At 43.4% G+C, this 22194-nt stretch overlaps 1 protein-coding gene across 2 annotated transcripts in view; it reads right to left on the bottom strand.

The window, feature by feature from the left end:
• The window catches only part of ANKRD28 (ankyrin repeat domain 28), a 139500-nt gene extending 119144 nt beyond the window's left edge, over positions 1–20356 (bottom strand). The window contains exons 1-2 of one of the 2 annotated variants that reach the window (XM_084858448.1): positions 20231–20356; positions 4934–5028 (exon numbers count right to left, since the gene is read on the bottom strand). In XM_084858448.1, the coding sequence (XP_084714574.1) occupies positions 4934–4954 (21 nt within the window). In that variant the 5' untranslated portion in view covers positions 4955–5028; positions 20231–20356. The remainder of the gene's footprint in view (positions 1–4933; positions 5029–20230) is intronic. The other variant, XM_084858447.1, reaches the window with a different exon arrangement.
• Positions 20357–22194: the final 1838 nt, after the last annotated feature.

The raw sequence follows: 22194 nt of genomic DNA, 5'->3' as shown, positions 1-22194 counted from the left end.
AGCAACATCGGTCCCAGCCAGAAGTCTAGTTAGACAAACCTTTATTAAGGAGATTTTGTGGTGTCCAGTAGACCTGAAACAAAAGTTTTTGCTGAATAAGACGTAACTGGAGATCCACAGACGTATCACACACAGACACCAAAACAGCAGTCCATTGATTAGGCAAAATAGGACATTCCAATTATCTGTTTCATTCCTGCTGTATATCCCATGTATCATATTTATTCACTGGTAATGTATTTATAAACATGAATCGTGGGTCAATATACCTGGTCAGCTTCAAGAAGTGTTTCCAATAGCAAAGGGGACTCTGACACTGTAAAAGCAGTGGGATCGAATCTATATTCTAACAAATAAATGTTGCAATTACAAATACTGGCATTCCGCCTGTAGCAGGCAATTCAAATTTATCTTGTAAAGCTGAAAATGGCAAAAAATTCATCATCAACACCAAATAATTGATCCAGGGTAAAAAAAATCATCTTATCCATCCAGGTCTGCAACAAAACCTTTTTCTTTCCAATTTTTAAATCTGGATTTCCCCATAAAGTCAATTTGGCATGGGAAAATGGGTCAAAGTGTAATTGGCATGACATGATACGCCACACATCTCTGACCACCGAGATTGTGGGAAGAGCTCTGTCCACCTTAAAATGCAGAGAACCTAATAACATCCATTTGGAGAGACACTCCAGACAGGAAGATTCCAAAACTGACCAAGGTGGAAAATCAAATCTAAGTGGAAAAAAAAACAAAATTTAGTACAGATCAGCAATTTAGTACAAAATTTAGTACAAATCCTGATCATATGTAGCAAGATCCAGAAAACCAAACCCACTTTCTTTAATTGGAAACTGCATCCTTTTCAAAGATATTCTTGGTGGAAAGGACACCGCCCCCCTTAAATTTGCAAAACAAAGCATTAAGCTTTTGGAAATATTTGCCAGGTATACGTAAAGAGATCCCACACATAACATAACCAATTCAAGGTATTGTATTCATCTTGAGTATATTAACCTTACACCCCATAAACTCAACTTTAAAGATGGCCATCTATCTATATCTCATGAAATATCATTAATTAACTTGTTTAAATGTAAACTTTTCATTTGAGATGTGTCTCTAGGGATAATTACTCCCAAATAAGTAATGAAATCTGGGCACTATCAAAACTGCCAATTACTAATACGCTGGAGTATATACCCTATCGCCAATCGGCATTATTTCCGACTTTGACCAATTAATTGAATAGCCAGACCAATCACCAGAAGTATTAATCAGTTAATCAGAGCTGGAACTGATGACTAGAGTTTCGAGATAAACAGCAAAAGATCATCAGCATAAAGGATTTTAATTTCTAAGCCAGCATGCACAAAACTGTGAATACTGTTTTGCCTAACAGCACACGTGTCATGCATAAACTTGACCACCACACTGCTAACTCCTAACTCCAGATCATTTATGAATAAGTTAAAAAGCACTGACCCCAATACAGATCCTTGACAACCCTATTGTCTTCATCCTTCTGTTTATTCCTGCTTCCAGTTCTTTAAAATTATTTATTACATTTCTATACTGCCCAATAGCCTAAGCTCTCTGGGCAGTTTACAAACTCATTTCCAGTCCAGTTGAGGAGCTCTCTTCTTATCCCAGGACTGCTAAGTTTTCTCTAGAGTTTTGGTGGCAGACTTTTAAAAATTATTACTATTAATAATTGAATTTCTTAGCTGTCTTTCTCTTTAAAAATACCCAAGATGACTTACAAATTATCAAAACATATAAACATATAAAATAGAAAATAGCTAAAAACAATTTCCATTAAATTCCATAATACAACAACTAAAACATCAGTAGAAAAAAAAACCCTCACCATATGCCTTCAAATGCCTGGTAACATAGGAAAGGCTTGGGTGTTTATTTGTAAGAGGGAATGTATGTCAGTTTTAGAATGACAGCAGCAAGTCTACAAGACATAAACATCTTATAGTACCATTACAAACCTCAACATGAATTTATCCATCCATGCTCAAAAGGCAGTTTTCCTTATCCAAAGATTTCAGAAGTGTGAAAATCTCAGTTCTTGCTTAAGCTTTTGCAGCCTCCTTGGCTACCAAATATCATGGGAAATTTACACTCTTGTATCTTAAAAGGCTCAGGGAAATAAAGCAAACCCAAAATTATATTTCAGTGTCTCAGAATGTTAACTAATGGTTTTAAGGGCTGGAATAATAATTTCTGTGCACTTTCTGTTCTTACTAAATGGATTCAGAGCATTTCACATGATTAACCAGCATAGGCTGAGAATGAAGAATTAGTGACTCCATGAAAGCACAAAGGGAAGTGGCCATGCAATTGCCCCACCATATAGAGTTCACCCTATTTCTATTAATATCACTATCCAAACTACTTTTGTCACCATTATGGAGGCAAAGAAAGTATGGGTTGAATAAAAGCTGAAGCAATCACACAACTGACACATTATGCGCCAGTTTCTGAATGGGTCTACTCAATCTACATTCTCTTTTTTAAAAATATATTTTTATTTATTTTATCTTTATAAATGAAATAAACAATACCAAAATTACCAACAACCTGATCGATACTACAATTTCCCAACAATACAATATTGTGATGAGGACACCACAATAACAAAAAGAGAAGAAAAAAGAAAAGGGGAAAAAAAAGGAAAAGGGAGGAGGAAAGGAGGTGAAGAAAAAGGAAGAAGATTCTTTCCCCTTCCCTCCCCCTCTCCCTCCCCTTTAAAGAATTAAGTTTAAACTCCAATACCCCCCGGCCTCCGATGCCATTGTATTTTAAAAACTATATCTATAACCTTAACAATCTTACAATTTAATAAACAACCTTACATTTCAATATCATATCATCAATCTTATATCAAAGAAACAGGTCTACAGGTCATTCCCAGTAGCCTATATTAATAACAAGAAGAAGAAGAAGAAGAAATATAGTGTTATATAATAATAAAACTTAAAATAAACCTTCAACAATCAGTAATACATTTTATATATAAATGCATGTGCACAGTTACACTCAAACAATAAATGTAAATACAGCATACCATATCTATTTTGAAATAAAAAATATAAAGGAAAGCAAGAAAGCAAGATGAAAGAGAATAAACTAATATATGTATAATCATTTATCTTCTGACCTAGCCTGGATCATGTAGACTAAACACAAGCAGTTAACAAAGCTTGTTTAAAGATTCCAGTTCATGGGGTTGTAACAGAATTCTCACGCATTCTTACGTTCAGCCATGCCTCCACCATTTCATGATTTAGAAACTTCTTCATCTGACCTTCAGACACAATACAAAGTGTAGCAGGATATTTTAAGTAATATTGTAAGTTCATTTGTTTTGCCATATTTTTTGCTTTGATAAATTGCCTTCTTTTATTCGCCACCTCTTTGATGTAGTCTGGAAATAACATAACTTTATCTTGTTTCCAGGAAAGGCTCCCAGCCTCCCTTGCCAAACGCAGGATATAATTCTTTGTGGAGACTTTTGCAAATTGAGCTATGATCATGTAATCAGTCCATTTAGTGTTTGGCAAACGAAATGCCTGCTCAATATCAAGTAAATAATCAGATGGAATAGACAGTATCTCATGCAAAAGTTTATCCACAAAAACAGGCAATTTTACATCTTTAGGCAGATTTTTAATCCCAATAATACGTACACTGTATCTCCTTGTGAAGGCCTCCAGTTGAGAAATTCTATCAGAGGCATTTTTAAAACAAATTTGTGTCGTAGTTTCATTTCCTGCCACTTGGTCTTCTAGCTCATTAATTTTCGTCTCCGACGCATTAATTAAATCTACAGCTCCTTGCAAGGCAGTGATGGAATTTTGGATTAAATACAGTCTTTTGGCTTGCTCCATAAATTGTGAAGATAAAATCTTTATCAGAGTAAATAATTCCCCTATATCTTCTGTTCTCGAAACTTTTGACACAGGGGGTGCAGGGGGAGTTGATGCCGGCTCCTTTCTTCTCCTCAGTGCAGACATGTTTCTCTCAAACAGATCTTGCAGGTCCTCAGATGTTCTCAAATATTGTTAACGTTTCTTAAATCATCCCTCAGAGGTTGTTGATATTTCTTAAAGCATATATTATGGAACATGTCAGCTCTGTTTTCTCCTATGAAATAGGAGTCTCAGTACAGCTTTTTGCATTGGTAAAACTCTGGAGGGATAATCCTGGAATCCAGCCCCCCCCCCCAATCACAAGGAGAGTACTTTTCTCCAAGATATTATCCAGATGTTGCCTTGCTCCCCCTTTTAATTCCAGGGGGGAATGAAAAGGTTTCTTCAACCTTTTAAAAAGCTGTTTGAGAAAGCTCCCACGGGAGTGCCCGTGGGATGCTACCAGAGCGACATTGAGTAGACTTCCGGTTGGAACCAATCTACATTCTCAATAAGCCAAGTTACTTAGATGAATTTACTGTCAAGCAAAATGAAATTTGTCACCCATTCACATAGTTCAGAAACATGAAAGTTGACATACAGAAATCAACTGTGGCTTCACATTATACATTTCTAATTCCATGCTAACAAGGACCCAGTTATTAGTCAGGTTATTCTTCAACAACAACTCCTCGTATTTATATTCTAGGGACTTTTTTTAGGCCAGACAGGGATCATGACTGACTGACAAGCTGCTTATGATAGGTGCTTCTCTAGTAGTCCCCATTTTTTCTTCCTTATTTAAAAAATATATATACTCCCTTTTGAACCAAAGGAACTTCCAAGACTTCAATCATCATAGACAAATATAACAACACAAAGAAGTATATTAATAGCACACTAGCTCATTACCAATACTAAAAACAGAACACCAATAAACTATCAACTTCAATAAGAGAGCAGCAAAGCAAAACATAAAACTAACAACAGAAATCAGTAAAAACAAATACCTGCTCTTTGTAAGGCACCATGTATATAGATGGTGCTATAGAAACAGACAATAATCACAAATCTCAGCCACAGATTCAGAACCTTCAAAGCCTTCCTGGAATCAGACAGAAGGAGAGAGTTGGGTATTACTTGCATATTAATTGCACCATATTTGATATCCCCATATAGCCTCACCCAGGGGTTTCACATGTTTAAAAGTGTAACGCAACAACATAAGACATCAGTGACAGCAGGGATGGGCAGACTTCAAGCTTGCAGGATCTACTTTGTTTTTCACTTGAGCCTCAAGATCCATCAGCCAGAGCCATGTGCAAAGTAGGGGAGAGGGAGAGTGGAGATAACACACTTAGAATTAAGGAACAGGGTGCCCTTTTTCAGAACCAAAACAATTCATAGTTCTCCAACACAGAAATCTATTACTGTTTTCATCATTTTAGCAGCCCAATTTACGGGAGAAGGGAAGCCTTATTTTTGTTGCTATTGTTAAACAACTGGAAGTTAGAAACCCTTGCTGACCACTGGTAGATCACTCAGATATCTACCAGACCTCGATCTACCTTCTGCCTACCCATGACCTAGAGCTGTCAGGGTGGACACTGAGCCCATAGAATCCCAGAGTAGTTCTGATTCTGAGGAAAAGCAGTCGCTCCTGGGAGAGGAGCGCGCTCCTCTTTCCCAGGACCAACAGCTGACGGAGATTCCTCCCACCAGCATTCCTAGTTTAGTTAGCAGTCCAGGGAGTGACCAAGCACAGATAGCAGACTTGGTGGATGCGCGACGCAGACGCAGAGAGCGGCGCCAGATGGAGGGCGCGGAAAGGAGGCGAAGTGCCAGGTTGGCGTGCAAACAACGGCTGCGCCCAGAGGCTCCAAGGGAAAAGGGGAGGGACTCTCCCTAGTCCTTAAGTTCAGGGGTCTGCCAGTAATTCCCTTTCAAACGGGGACCAACTGTTCCAACTTAGGGCACAGGTACTGTGCTGCTCAGATCTAGTTGCAATCGGTATAGTTGTTAAGTTGTAAAAGAAGAATAAAGCTTTGAAAGGAATTCCTTTGTCTGTGTCTGGACTTGGCTACTGGTTTAGACAGAGAGAGACCTCCAAGGAGCCCTTGACAAGAGCATACAAGTGAGCTGCTTCAATGTTTAATTAAACTTGTGATTTTAACAATAAAGAGATCTTTGAAAAATACTATTTTCAAAAACTGTTTCTGATTAGAGAAAGATCAATAGCTTGATTCTGAACTTTCAATGTGCATTAAGACTGTGATGCACATGTGTATATTTCCAGACATGGATAAGTTTCTTTCACACACAGGAAAAGATTGGGGAAGCTGAAGCAGGAAGGACAATTTGACAGTCTACAGTGTATAAGAGTTATGATTCCTCAGTATTGTAGATTGTTGTTGTCTTTGTTATTAGAAACTTTCTGAGGTGGTAGAAAGCAGCTAAACAGTATTTTGAAGTCTTGCCTTAAAAAGCATTTAACTCCTCATTCTAAAAAAAAATATTCTGTAAGAAGTCCCCGACTCCCCTCTACCCCGAATCTCACCCCATCAGCCAAAGACTGAGATCTCTAGACTGAAGCCAATGAAGAGTAGAACTTGGATGACAGGAGTTTAGACTAGAAGGAGGAAGGGGGAGGAGAAAAGAATTGTCTGAGTAAGTGAACGTATTGTAGAGGACAAGCATTGGCATGTGAAGACAGTAGATAGCAGTGAGATGCAAGATAGCGTTCTTCAGTGGCAAAACAATATGCTGTGTATGGTATCAAATGAAATAATCTGTACTGTATTACTCACATGGCAGTGAAGCTACCAAAACAAATTGGTGTGGTACCATGGAACACTCAGTTGCTCAGGGAACTAAATATTCTAAAGTCCACTTTCTAGGGTAAATTGTCAGTTTGGTTGGCATTAAAACCTCAAAGAGGAGATGCCTCTGGCTTTCCATTCCATTGCCTACTCCGCACCAATGCTTGCGAGGAGATGCAAGCATTGGTGGAAAATAGGCAATGGAATGAGAAAGAGGAACCTAAAGAAAGAGTAGGTGAAGAGGGAGGCTTGAAGAAAAGAGCAAAGGAGACAAGGAACTGAGGAGGGCTAATGTTGTCCCTATCTTCAAAAAGGGCAAAAAGGAGGAACCTGGGAACTACAGACCAGTCAGTCTAACATCAATCCCTGGGAAAATTCTGGAGCAGATTATAAAGCAATCCATCTGTGAGCACCTTGAAAACAAGGCATTGATTACTCGAAGCCAACATGGATATGTTAAGAACAAATCCTGACAGATGAATCTGATCTCATTTTTTCATCAAGTAACCTCCCTTGTGGTCCGTGGGAATGCTCTAGACATAATATACCTCGACTTCAGCAAAGCTTTTGACAAAGTGCCCCATGATATCCTGATGAGCAAACTAGCTCAAAGTGGGTTAGATGAAACAATGATCCGGTGGATCCACAGTTGGCTACAGAATCGGACTCCAAGAGTGCTTATCAATGGGATCTTCTCAAACTGGGGAGAGGTAACGAGCAGGGTACCACAGGGCCCAGTCCTGGGCCTAGTGCTCTTCAACATTTGTATAAATGACTTGGAGGAGGAGGTGCAGGGAATGCTGATCAAATTTGCAGATGACACAAAATTGGGTGGGATAGCTAATACCTTGGAAGACAGAAACACAATTCAAAGTGATCTTGATAGACTGGAGCGCTGGGCAGAAAACAACAGAATTACATTTAATGGGGATAAATGCCAAGTTCTGCACCTAGGAAAAAGAAACCAAATGCACAGTTACAAGATGGGGGATACGTGGCTCAACAACACTACAAGCAAGAAGGATCTTGGAACTGTTGTCGATCACAAGCTGAATATGAGCCAACAATGGGATGTGGCTGCAAAAAAGGCAAATGCTATTTTGGACTGCATTAATAGAAGCATAGCTTCCAAATCATGTGAAGTATTAGTTCCCCTCTACTCAGCACTGGTTAGGACTCATCTGGAATACTATGTCCAGTTCTGGGTACCTCACTTTAAGAAGGATGGAGAGGGTTCAGAGGAGGGCAACAAAGATGATCAGGGGACTGGAAACAAAGCCCTATGAGGAGAGACTGAAAGAACTGGGCATGTTTAGCCTTGAGAAGAGAAGACTGAGGGTAGATATGATAGCACTCTTCAGGTACTTGAAAGGTTGTCACAGAGAGGAAGGCCAAGATCTCTTCTCCATTATCCCAGAGTGCAGGACACAGAATAATGGGCTCAAGTACAGGAAGCCAGATGCCGGCTGAACATCAGGAGAAACTTCCTGACTGTTAGAGCAATACGACAATGGAACCAATTCCCATGGGTGGTAGTGGGCTCTCCCACACTGGAGGCATTCAAGATGAGGCTAGACAGCCATCTGTCGGGGATACTCTGACTTCGATTCCTGCATTGAGCAGGGGGTTGGACTTGACGGTCTTGTAGGCCCCTTCCAACCCTACTATTATATGATTCTATGAAGCAGAGAGAGGACTTTAAAGGAATTTCACAGCACACAGTCAGCATGCTACTGGGAAGGGAGAGGAAAGTTCTAGAGAGGATGGTCAAGAGACCATGTGACTAAGCAAGACAACAAAAGCAATGGCTAAAAGAGACACTTGTGGAAACAATATGAGTGGTGGAGACAGGAAGCTGAAGAAAAGGCGGAGGAACCAAGAAGAAAGTAGAGCTGGGCCAGTAGGGCCATGCAGTAACACGGAGATGCAATACTAGCAGGAAGGAAGCCCCAAGGCAAGGGAAGGAGCCAAAAGACATAGCACTAGTAGGTCTATACCTTGAGAGGGGAATTCTGTCACTTTAATAATGTAACTTTGAAACCTTAAGGGAGCTACAAGGGCAAAGAAACAGTGCAGCTCGGGTTGAACTCCAATATTAATTTGAACTAGCCAATTATTTGGCTGTACGTTTCTAGTACTGGTGAAAGTCTGGGGGTATGGAATATGAGGTGCTATATGAATGCTTGTTTCTCATAGCATACATTGATGCTTGATTTTGTTGTAGGTGTGAAAATGTTCGCAAATGAAAACAGCTGTAGCTGGCACTTCCTTTATGTACCTTTCTCCTCGGTTTCTCCAAACACACAGCAAGACTGTTGTGCATAAATGTATAACCTTTTAGTTTATAGTCATGCTATAAATGTTTAAGAAATACTGAAAGTACCAGAGCTGCAGGAACTATTTTTAAAAAGTTTTTATTTGAAACAAAATGTCTAATTGAGGTGGAATTGATATTTTATTGTTAAATTCTGGTGAAACATTATTGCTGCAAAATTATGTTGTAGCTCCTGATTATCTGCTACATGAGAAATCTGTGAGACATTTGAATTTGATACCCCTATTGTAGACAGAATGTGGGAAGGAAAATAGGACTAGGAGCCATGATGGAGCATGAAGCCAATAAAGACAAGAATTCTCTGCCCCCTGAATTCTAGACATTTTGCAGACAGTGCTTCCACATTTTCAAATATCAACAAAAGTCAACAGCTAATATGTAGGCCAATATAAAAATGTGTAAACATGATATAGAATGCACAAATAAAAGTTACATAAGAAACTAGTCAAATCAGCTAGGTTTTAAGAAAGCAGACATAGGGCCAGTTCAAAGGTAATGCTGACAATCCAAAAATCCTTGTTCGCTGGAGCATGAATACACAGCAAGCTCCTTTTCTCTCTGCTTTTATGCACCTGGCTTGAGAGGAGACTTGCTGGCTTGTTAAGTCAGTGACCCGGTTCACACATCACTGTGATGAGCGCAGCACGCATGCGAACCAAGAAACTATGGGTTAAACAACCCAGAGTTAACGCAACAATTGTCTGTGGTTTGTTGTTGGGTTAACTCTGGCTTGTTTTTGGGTTCGCATATCACGAAACAACCAAGGAACAGGGCACCTCTGGGTTGTTGATTAAAAGTGGAAATTTGTGCACTCTGCTAATCCCTACAATTCCTGGGTTAATTGCCACCATGATGTGCAAACCAGTAAGTGTCCCATGATGTCCAACCACAAAACTGGGTTAAATATCTCCTACAATCCTGTTTTCCAAACCGGGATCAAACCACAGATTGGAATTCAGTTTGTAGGCACCATTTAAATCAAAATTTTCCAGCGAACTGATTTAATAAAAAAGAAAGTATCCTCTCAAGTTGGGCATAGAAGGAGCAGAAAAAGAAGGGAGCACTTGAATTTGTCAATTATTCACACACTAAGAAATCACAGTTTGTTGGAGAAGGAGTATTACATCTGAACCAGGCCATATTTTGTGGTATAATCACTGCACAAACCATTGCATAGGGTTTGTTAGTCACCTTATCTTGAGCACCTTATCATCTACATCCCTTGCTTAGCCACCTTAAAACAAATCTCTTTTCATCAACAATGCCATGTATGTGATTTGGCAGCCATATGTGGAATTGTTTGATTAACCACTTTTATTAATTTATTTTCCCCTTTTGCTTTCCTTTGAAAGGTATTTGTCTGTCTTTTGTTTGTTTTTTCCTGAGTTGGTCCTGAAGTAGGATCACTCAGGTGGTGGGTATTATTGGAGGGTGGTGGGAGGGAGGGTTGGTAAGGAAAAAAGGACTATAAGAAAAAGAAACGGAATTTAATGCAACAATGTCCAGGATCTGGGAACGCCTATTCATGTTTCATCAGTACAGCTAGTGGACACTGTTGATTTCTTCATATATTGTTCTTCTGTGATATGAAACTAAAAACAAATAAAGAATTATTAAGGAAAAAGCAATACCATGTATGTACCATATCACAAGGTGCAGTTAGATAATAACATCCCTTTCAAATAAGGAGTTTGATTTTTAAATCAGACAGGCACCCTTCATTAGCTCTGTCCAATGGGACACGGAAAAAGCCAGCCAAATACTGAGCTTGGTTGCTTAGAAGAAATGATCAATCACTGCTATGTGTGAATGTCCTTGCTTTTTCCCAATACTTACTAAGATAACTGCACGTACCGAACAGCTATCATTTTGCCTGCTAACGCAATTCAGCCACTTCATACACCACTCTGGAACAGAAAATATGTCTGATGTAAGGTATCTATTTAAGACAGGAGTGGGCAACCTGAGGCCCTCAGAGGCCACCTGTCCGACCCACTGCAGTTGCCCCCCAATATCCTCCCCCATGCCAAGGCAGCACAATTGTCCTGGGGAAGAGGGCATGCAGGGATGACAGGTATTTGGCAGGCTGTCAGGAGTCTGACTGAGTTGGGGAACAGAGCAGACAGGGCAAATCACGCCCACATACTGTTTCCCAGCACAATCAATCCCAAAGCAGCCAGGGGCATTGAGGGGAGCTTAGCATCCTCTTCCCTCAGTGATTCCATTCCTTGTCTGTGTGTACACGCATGCTTATATGTTTGCATGCCAACCTCAAGATGCCACCCAGCACCACATGCAACCCTTGGGGCTGAAAAAGTGGCCTAACTCAGGAATTTTAAAAAGCAGAATTTAAGAAAGCAGAGACAACTCCAAGGAGTGCTTCGCATTATATAATTTTTGCTTTATAAAAAGTAAAAAGGTAAAGGTGTCCCCAACCAGTCGTGTCCAACTCTAGGGTGTGGTGCTCATCCCCGTTTCTAAGCTGAAGAGCCAGCGCTGTCCGAAGATGCTTCCGTGGTCATGTGGCCGGCATGACTGAACACCGAGGTGCACGGAGCGCTGTTACCTTTCCCGCCGAGGCGGTACCTATTTATCTACTTGCAATTTCTTGCTTTCGAACTGCTAGGTTGGCAGGAGCTGGGACTGAAGACGGGAGCTCACTCCGTCACGCGGCACCCGGGTCTCGAACTGCTGACCTGCCGACCTTCCAGTCTGCAGTTCAGCATCTTAACCACTAAGCCACCGCGGCCCTATAATTTATACTTTATAAAAAGTAGCTCTATGTAAAAGTTGAAAGAATGACACTCCTCTGTACAATCACATATGATAATTACTATAAATCAATGGAAATACACTAAAACAAGAAAAGCATATAACATATGAAACAGCCCTGATAATGCTATAGTAATGATAGTCTAGACCAGGCTTGCACAATCTGGTGTCCTACAGATGTTTTGGACTTCAACTCCCATCAGCTTCAGCCACCATGGCCAATGGCCGTGAATACTGGAAGCTGCCCTCCATGTTTTGGACAACACCAGGTTGGGGAAAGCTAGGCTAGACAACATTAAACTATAAGTATGCCAGCTAAAAAGATTAATCTGAAAACATTGTACAGGACATCCATTTTACTAAAAGTGTGTGTGTATGTGTGCGTGTTCAGAGAAATGAGAGATACTAGTAGTACTCTTAACAGCACAATCCTATGGTTCAATTATGCCAGCTGAACAAGAGCATACAGACTGAAGTCCATGGTACTTGCAGAACTTGAAGATCTTTCTACAGCAAGAACTCTTCACCAGCGTATTACAAGGGTCGCACTACCGGCACAATGGTCAAAACCAGGCAACAGGAACATATCAGATAAGGAGCAGGACCTAGTTGGGATCATAAGCTCCCTCAAACCCCATTCCGCCCCCAGAGAGAGTAACAATATACTGCCAAAAGAGATACATGTTAAAACATTTATGTTTACTCTACTGAGAGTCCAAACACATTGCAACCACCACATCTCATTCCGCCTACATAGCCGCTACATACGACAGGATTCCAAATATTTCTGCTGGCAATCAAGGCAAACTAAAAGCACTATATAAACCCTGCCAAATAATCCATAACTCAAATGATAAGGATTTATGGCTTGGGGCTGTAGTCTTATTTTATGCCAACTTAGAACACAAAAGTGGGAACTATGGTAATAGGAACTATGATGAAAGGGCACTTGACACAAGAAGGGAGCATTTTGCATAACCAGTCTGAACTCAGAATATAAGAATATATTGCGAACACTTATTTTTGTAGAAGCTTTAAATGTATGCTATCTACCTTTACAGGTAATTTTGTGCTCTTGGCATGCACCATATAAAGGTAAGGGGAGGGGAAGGATACCACGCCTCGAAGTATGATAGCTGCAGATGTTCTCCCATGTCTCTTCTCTCCTAGTACTACTGAAAACAGATCCTGGCTAACAAACCCTTCCTTCCTCCACAGGCAGCAGCAGTGTCTCTCATGCAGGAGACACAGTGCAAGTATGCACTATGCAGAAAGCGGGACCCTGAATGCCAGATATTCCACCCCAACCATTGTTACAGAAGCTCAGAAAAGGAGGCACCACTCATGCATGTGAATCTCTACATACAGGTCAGCTCGCTATTAATGAATGCCTGGCACACCAGTTGAAATACTGCCTCTGCAGGGCCTCATGACCCCTTTCACCTTGCAGGACCATGGCCTGGGCACACGAAGCAGAAACACACTACAGGCTGTGTTCTACCGCAGTTATATGACCTAGGCAACTATTTTCTTAATAGTCTTCCAGGAGGTGAGTCCCCAAGTATGGACAGTAGAGGTACCACCAATGGGGGAGGCATGGGAACTGAGATGGCACCACTTTCTCTCACGCCATTGCACATTGCCACCTGCTGAGTACTTGCCCAGAGGCACTATGTGCTGCAGGTGCTAAACATTACTCACTACTGTCCTTGTCTCTTTAGGTTTTTTTCCAGACAGCTCTCCAACAACATATACATACACGCTGAGTGCCATGCAGACCACAAGTGAGGCCACTAGGAAGAGCAGCAACAGTAGTAGGCAGTAGATGTTCAGCCTTTCCTCTGTTGCCACATTCTTTTTCTCATGAGGGTCCTGCACCTATATAAGCTAGTCAAACAGATGACACCAGACCCAACATGGGGAAAAACCTATACCCATTCCTCTGTTGTCATGCAGCTTTCAATGACACAGGAACCTAGCTAAAACAAGACCGGTAACTCCATTCATATGCTGTTCAATAAACACTCTCAATGTGTTATAGCTGCTCTGTGTTAAAGGGATTTAGCCAATACCAATTCCTCTCCTCCCTTCTCCTACTTGCTTCTATTCTCAGCTGTCTCCAGGATGTCTCTGCCAGTGGGACCGGGCCACATGAGGTTCTCCAGTACCACATCCCACCAAGGCTAGATACCCGCATCTTTATTTACGTATTTATTACTAGCAATGTTTATATCCTGCTTCTCATTTGAAACAAATTCTAAAACAGTTTACAAATACAAAGCAAACAAAAAACTCAAACACAGAAGTATAATGAGATTTGTTCAAAAATAGCTCATGGCGGAGGGAAAGCCAAAGCAAACAGATACAATATCAATAAATGCCTAAAACACACCAGCGTTGAGGCCTGCCATGTTGCAGAGGAGAGATCATTCCACAGGCTGGGTGTCATTGCACAGAAGGCTTATGTCCGTGTTGCCACCAAAAGGAAATCTGTAGGCCACAGCTTAAGATAACATGGCCTGCCCTGAAGATCATGACCTGGGAGATCAGTATCAGACAGATGTTCATTGAGGTAAGCTGGTAATACCACCACCTTAAACCTAGCTCAGTAGCAGACTGGTAGCCAGTCTAGATCTTTTAGCGCAGTCATAATATGTTCGTGGTAAGGCACCTCAGTCAGTTATCTAGCTGCTGATCTTCTCCCTCTGGCCACTTGATCTCCAGCAAGGGTAGCAGAGTAGTCTTACATTAGTTTGCAATCTCCCTAGATACTTCTGGAGTGACACATTACACAGTTGGAATAAGTGGGAGGCATGTGAGACATGGATAACATCTACTGGGACAGTGTCAGGAGCGCCCTAGCTGCCTCTTACAGTCCCCTCCAATAGCCAACTCAAGACACAGATGAAAAGGATTATTTTCAAGGCTTTATTCCCTTTACGACTTAATGACTCTTTCGGATGCTAATCACCAGCAACTAAGCAAAGAACAGCACTGGGGAAAGATAGCATAGTGGCCTATGCTCCAGGTTAGGCAGTTAGTCCCTGTTTGAAGGAGAATCACAGGAAGACCCTGAACTTATGGGCTAGGGAGAGTTCCTCCCTCTTTCCCTTGGGTCCTCGGGATGCGACCATTGCTTGCGCGCCAAACGAACACTACGCCTCCTTTCCACGCCCTCCATCATGTGTCACTCCCTGCGTCTGCGTCGAGCATCCAGCAAGCCCCCCTCCAGCACTCTCTCGCTGCCAGGGTCACTATCTATCTCAGGAATGCTGGCAGGAGGAATCTCTGCCAGCTGCTGTGCCTGTGAGGGATGAGCGAGCTCCTTCCCCACGGATTGCTGTTCCTCCTCAGAATCAGAACTGCTCTGGGGTTCTATCGGCTCAGTTTCCACCCTGACAGACATTCACTAGGAGACCTAAGTAATCACTCAAGTGAGCAAGGTGAGATATGGCTAGATGGGATGCTGAGTGATATAGAATGCAACCTACGTATTATAAGAGCATGCCAGCTGGCTAAATGGGGCTATTGGCCAATGCATCATTCCCTCTGATTGGATATGACACCACTCTCTTTCAGATGTTCCTGCAAGTCCCAGGGACTCCCTCCAAACATATATAGGCTTTATACCTGTGATCTGTGTGAAAATCCTGTGCTATTCCTCAGGAATTGCACTTATTATGGGAACTACTCAGTCCTATTGTATAATGCTGGGACTGTGGGCTGGTAGATTACATCCATGATGTGTTGTCCTCCTGTGGTGTTTGCAGGCCACCAATATAGCAGGACCGTTCCTATGGCTGTATGGGATGTAGGTCCTAGTTCTGACTGCTTCCACTCTTTTGCCTCTGACATGAATGTTGCTGGCCTGGTATACAAAAGGTCAGTTTTGCCTCAACTGCAGAACGTAAGGCAATTCTCTAGCACAGGGATGCAGAGACTCTTTCAGTCTGAATTCCATTTCAGAGAAGCTTTCAAAGGCTGCATTCCACCAAAGGCAAAAGAGGCAGGGTCAGAGCACCAAAATGCCAGCATATTTTAACTTAAAGCTCTTCGGGCATGCTGCCTGGGAAATGCTGGGAGTTGTAGGACCTTTTGCTGTCTAAACATACATAGGATTGCTCCTTTACTGCCAGTAACTAAGCCTTAGGAGAGGCATTTCAACCTTTTAGAATGGGGGGAAAACTGCACAAACGCCAGGAAACTACCAAACAGCCAGTGGCTGGGGGGAAGGGATGGGGCCAAGGAAAGGGTGTGTGGCCATTTGGGGACACCAGGAGAGCTTAGATTTGCCCCAAGCCTGATGCGTTGCACCCCTGCTCTAGCAGGGCTCAACCCAGATTGCCAGTTTCTCATCCCAGTGACCTAGCATGGTTTGTACCTTTGGGATTCCACTGTGGCTTTCCCCAGCACCACCCTTTCCCTCCCTAGCAAGAACCTGTTTCTCCTCGCATGGGTATTTTTCCCCAAGCAGGACTTGAGCCCTTGTCCTGTGGACCATGTGTGTTCTGCCTTCTCCCAAGTGATCTGTACAACTGTTGGGAGTATTCTTCTGCACTGTCTATCCTTCCCTGTGTTGGACAGTCAAAAGTGTGACTGTTTACAAGTTGTGTGTGTCAATGGCACAAGAGATTTAGACTCCTGACTGCAGGGATCCCTGGAGCCCATCAGTTGCTAGGCATGCCACAATAGCTGACACTACTGAAGGTGCTGTAGCGTCCTTGTGTCTGGAGGGTTGCGACTCAATATGGTGGGGCAGGGCAACACCACTCTGGCATTTCCCTATTTGGGGGCATAGATTGTCTCTTTCTATGCATGGCTTCCATCAGCATGCCACTGCCACTCTGTGACTACAGCACTGCCATGAATAAATAATAATAATGGACGATGGAAGAGAGCCTGTGTGAGATGCTCTGTTCTCTCTAGGTTATAATGCTGACATTTGCTTGGACTCCTGACTAAGCTACACTGATGTTTGCAGGCCACCTGCAAATGGGAGAACTTTTAGATGCACTAGGAAACTTCTGCAAGCTTCTAAGGGCTCAATCCTGTGAATCTGTAGACAATAAAAAAAGGCCTACAACTCCTAGCATTTTCCAGTCAGCCATGCTGGCTGAGGAATGCTAGGAGTTGTAGGACTTTTTCTGTCTAGACATGCATAGGATTGTGCCCTTAGATGCTCACTTAGAATTTTGTTGTTGTTCAGTCGTGTCCGACTCTTCCTGACCCCATGGACCACAGCACGCCAGGTCTTCCTGTTCTGCACTCTCTCCCAGAGTGTGCTCAAGTCCATATTCATCGGTGATGCTATCTAGCCATCTCATCCCCTGCCGTCCCCTTCTAATCTTTCCCAGCATCAGGGTCTTTTCCAGTGAATACTATGATCCAAAAAGCTGGCAGTTAATACACTAAAATAAAAATCATGTTCTCAACCAACCAAAACAGTATCTTTAATTTCACATTAATTTTATTACACAGATATAAGGAAAGTTTTATTTCCAGAGTTTCTCTTTGTTGGAATTGTTCAATACGTCATTCCAAAACAGTAATGCATCAAATTGTTAACAACCTCCAATATTCACTTGGTACCAGTCATTTCACAACTCTAGTTATTAAAATACCTCCGCTGCACTTCAAGTAGTTTCTTCCATCCCACATTTAGAAAATAAATGCATGTTTGTGCTAGCACATTCCCAGTTTAGAAGTTCTTTCAAATGTGATTGTTCCCCCCCCCCACACACACACACACACTTACTTTGTTTGGTACTATAAAGACGCTGCACATAGTATGTTTGCATTTTTGTGCAGGGAAATATTCAAGCAATACAATTATTCAAAATATGATGCCATTAACCTAAAATCTATAACCACATTGGACTCAATTTTGCACAAAATTTGACACACCTTTTCTTCCCCTCAAGATGGGGCCTAGTTCTCTCATAGCACCATGTTGCCACTTTGACAACATTAAAATAGATTTATATTTTTTCACTGATTGAAAAAACTTAACAAAATGGATTTTAGCTAATGGATACAATTTAGGAATGAGGAGTGTGGAATGGAACTTCATCTCTGAAGTACTTCTCATGCCTATGAGTAAGGCTGTATAACAGTGGGAAAACTCTGCTAACAGCAGGTAGAAAAAATGGTATGAGGCAGATATCACAATATTACTAAGCAATGATCAATCAACAGGAGAACAGTTCTACAAAGAGCCCCAGTACACTGCAAATGTGTATTCAAATCAGAAAAGGCAATATAGCAATGAAGCTAGAACACTAACAACTTTAACTAAACAAGACAACATTCAACATGTCAAGGCCAGAAAAGGAAGTGCTGAGACATGCAACAGAAGTATCTCTGTAATAACTGAGAATCCCTGATATGTAATAACCACATCTAGATAAGAGTTTTAGGGTGCAATCTTATGGGTTGCACTCTGGGTACTCATAAGCTCCTGAACTTGGAGGCTTATGAGTAACCTATGCAGAGAGGGAGATGCCTCACCCCTCACGCACTGCATTTTAGCTAGATGGGCGATTTTGCCTGTCTAACAGAGGCTTTGGGGAAGAGGAGAGAAGGACACTGGGGCGGAGATAGGAAAAGGCGTCAGCCAGCCGCCCCGGTTTCCTACCCTCCCCCAGGAACACCTCCTTTCCCCCATCTCCATGCTCTGTTTACCGAGTGCAGGGAGGCAGCCGGACCGGTTCCCTCCATGCCGGCTATGAGGGGGAGGGGGCTGCAGTTTCCTGGCTCCAAGCTCGGAGCCCTGTCTTCGAGCATGGAGCCAGGAAACTGAAAAATCCTAAATGTATATATTGACAGGAAGAAAATCAAGTCAGTGCTTCCCATTGGCAGAGAACCTTTGAGGGGTAAAAAACTTTGCAAAAGCAACATGAATAATTTACTGGTGGGGGAGCTGGAGTGAAAAAGGCAGATACTTAATATGCCAGATAAGTAAAATACTGCAAAAATTGGACCAGTCTCTTTTCTGGCCTTCGGTTGAGGAGATGAATCCAAAATACTGTTCTAACAAAGAGAAACTACAGAAGCTGATATGGCTGGAAAATCAGAGATACAGTGTCGTGACTAGGGCTAGCTTAGGACTAGGGCAGCCTGAGTTCAAATCCCTGCTCAGCCCTTTAACTCACACTGAGTGACTAAACAATTAGATTCCAACCCGACCTCTCTCACAGGGTTATAATGAAGATACAATAAAATAGACTTTATAACTTGAGGTCTTTGAGGGACAGGGCACAAACACGATAAAAATGCAAATAAAATCTGGTGCCTGTATTGCTACAGCAGCATTACATTAAAATGGACTAGGATACGAGAGAGTTAAGGGCATGAGCGTCAGATAGGACGATGAGATTCATTTTAAATAGATCAGGCTGAAAGGCAGATGCATGCCAGTGTGTTATTTGAGCCCCTTAGATACATGTACAACACTGTGTGATAGGGTAAAGCTTACACTAAGCAGACTGGTGCATATAGCAGAGCCCTCTTATATTAGATACCTTGGGTTGAATTAACACTATTTTGCCAGAAACAGGGCAAACCCCTGCTGGTGGGATTCCAACTGGGCCCCAGTAGGAAAACAGGGTGCTGGAACAGATGGATCTTTGGTGCGATCCACCAGGACCCTTTTGATGCTCTCTGAACAGAACAAGTAGTCACTTTGGCCATTGCCACGTAGGGCAAAAGGGCATCACTTTCTGTCCAGTTTGCACAGCCGCCTGTAGTCAAGTGCACGAAGGCGCAAGTGGAGACATACGCAGGGAGCGAGTGAGCATAATAAAAGGGGCGTGCGCCAACTGTGGGCGCTCTTATGTGCATGTGCTAGGGCTGGCCTTGAGCGCACGAGGATACCGGGAACAGGGGAGAGGTAAGTGGAGAAGCGACTCGCGGCCACCTGTTAGGCCCAAGCCACAGAGTAACCTGGGAAAAAGAGGAGGAGCAGCCTGGAGATAGTAGGAGGTGAAGAGCGGGGAGGAAAAGAAGAAGGGGGTGGGGATTCAGCAGCAGCACAGCCGCCACACCGCTCCCCGCCGTTTCCCGGGCGGGCGGGCGCGCTCACCAATCAATCCCCTCAGACTCGAGAGACAGACGCCCTCTCGCTCGTGTGTTCTCTCTCACACACGCACCGTCACTGCGCCTGAAGCCATTCAGAGCAGTGGGGGCACGACAACCCCACCCCCTCCGCTCCCTCCCTCCGCTCCCAATGCCGCCATAGTGCCTCCTTTCCCCCACCACCACAGCGTGTCACCCTCGCCCGAGAGGGAAAACAGCCGGCCAGGCTCGCCCCCTCAGAGACGTTACCGCTGAGGGAAGAGGGCGACGGCACGGCCGCCTCCCCGCCACCGGCTCCGGGCACCCACCTGCTCGCGCAGCTTGAGGAAAACCATGGCGAGGCCGTCGCTAACCCGCCTCCTTCTCCTCGCGGGCCCCCGCTGCTGCTCCTGGCCGCCGCCAACGACTCCTTCCTCGGCAGCCCCGCCTCCTCCGCCGCCCTGCCCGTGCGCGCAGGCCACGCCCTCCGCCCCGCCCCCGCCTCCTGGCGCTGCTGCCGCGAGGCGCGCGGAGAGGCCGGTAAGGGGCGGGGGCGAGAGCTACCTCTTTGCCCCGCCCCCTCCCCGCTCGCACATTCTCTTTCAGCGCCCTTTCACTGGGTAACGTGCATAGGGGTGGCTGCAATCCGTCCCTCCTCTTTTCCTCTCGACTCCTCCGCTGCGGCGCCCGTCACCGAAGACAACGTTGATTGGGTCGGACGCGGCGCGACGCGGGCGGAAGAATGTTTATTTAATATATGTCTGTATATTGTAAAAAGCAAGGGCAACGCTGATTGGAAGGCAGGACGGCTTACGGGTGGGAAATCGTGTGTGATTGGTTGAAATGAGATGAGCGAGGGAAGAATCGGGAGAGAGAGAGAGAGAGAGAGAGAATGCTCTGACCGTGGAAGATGCGGGGAGGCCTCTGAGAGGGCGGGAGAGATGAGCGATGCGGAGGCGCGTCGCCCCTACTGGGTGTCATCCCTGGGATGGCTAGAGTGTATTTCATCTCGCCTCCCTTTCCCGGCTCAAACGACAATCCTGTCCCCGCTGAATGCAATGGGGCTTGCTCCTTAGTGGACATGCATAGGATTTCACTGTAGAAGAGAAGGCGGGAGATAAATAGATACAAATATATGTACATACACAGATACAGCTCTGTTCCGAAAGGGGAAGGAAGGTGTTCACCTGGATCTCTGTCCTCCCTACTTGAACTCAAGGGAACTCCGCCATGCCTCCTCTTTAATAAGCTTCCGCCGCGCATTAAAAACGTGGTTGTTCAGGCAGGCATTTGGGGTGGGTTCGGGTATTTTTAGAAAATGATGTTTTCACTGTAGAATTATATTATTTTAAACTGTTCTATTATATAGCTGTACATGGCCCAGTCAACCCTGACTGCTCATTGGAAGGACAGATACTGAAGCTGAAGCTCAAATATTCTGGCCACCTAACTCCAAGAGAAAACTCCCTGGAAAAGACCCTGATGCTGGGAAAGATTGAAGGCTAAAGGAGAAGGGGACGGCAGAGGATGAGATGGCTAGATAGCATCACCGGTGCAATTAATACACTCATGAATAACTTGAGCACACTCCAGGAGAGCGCGGAGGACAGGAAGGCCTGGCGTGCTACGGTCCATGGGGTCACGAAGAGTCGGACGCGACTTAATGACTGAACAACAACGTGGCCCAGGGTGGCTGGGTGACCAGCCAGATGGGCGATTAATAAATTTAATAAATATTTCTCTGAGCATCTGGAATCTCATAAAATAGCCACGCTTGCAGCAGGTTAATAACTCTGTCTACTTCCTGTACTTAGTACATGTTCTACTGGTGTTTGGATTCGTTTCCTGGATGGAAGTTCGAATTTTATTTGCGGAGACTTCCAAGCAAATGTGTTTTAGAATCAAAATGCGTTTATACAAACAGTTCACAAGATGGTTGATCATCAGGGATGCGAGTTCCCCTTCTCGTTGATGACTACTGCTTGCACAGAATACAAAAGCTTTATTTATGCCCACTGAAATACGATGAATGTTGCAAATGACAAGCTATCCCATGACAGATGAAAAGTGATCCTGTGAGAAGTATGATTACATTAATCTGCTAGGCAGATTGCATATTAATGGGCCCAGAATGGCTGGTGGATGTTTAATAAATGAGAGCTAATTTTCAGAAAAAGATAGTTTCTCTATACAGATACATCTCTGGTTTGGAAACAGGTGTGAGTGTGAATGAAGTAACAGATAGACAGAGGAAGATAGCAAACAAAGGCTGGAAGCATCTTGGGTTACACAG

The sequence above is a fragment of the Heloderma suspectum genome, chromosome 5 (genome assembly GCF_057233095.1).
Source record: "Heloderma suspectum isolate Gila_16-S chromosome 5, 16-S_ref, whole genome shotgun sequence".
Lineage (NCBI taxonomy): Eukaryota > Metazoa > Chordata > Lepidosauria > Squamata > Helodermatidae > Heloderma > Heloderma suspectum.
The sequence above is the reverse complement of the archived record's forward strand: the minus strand, read 5'-3'. Positions and strand labels throughout refer to the sequence as shown.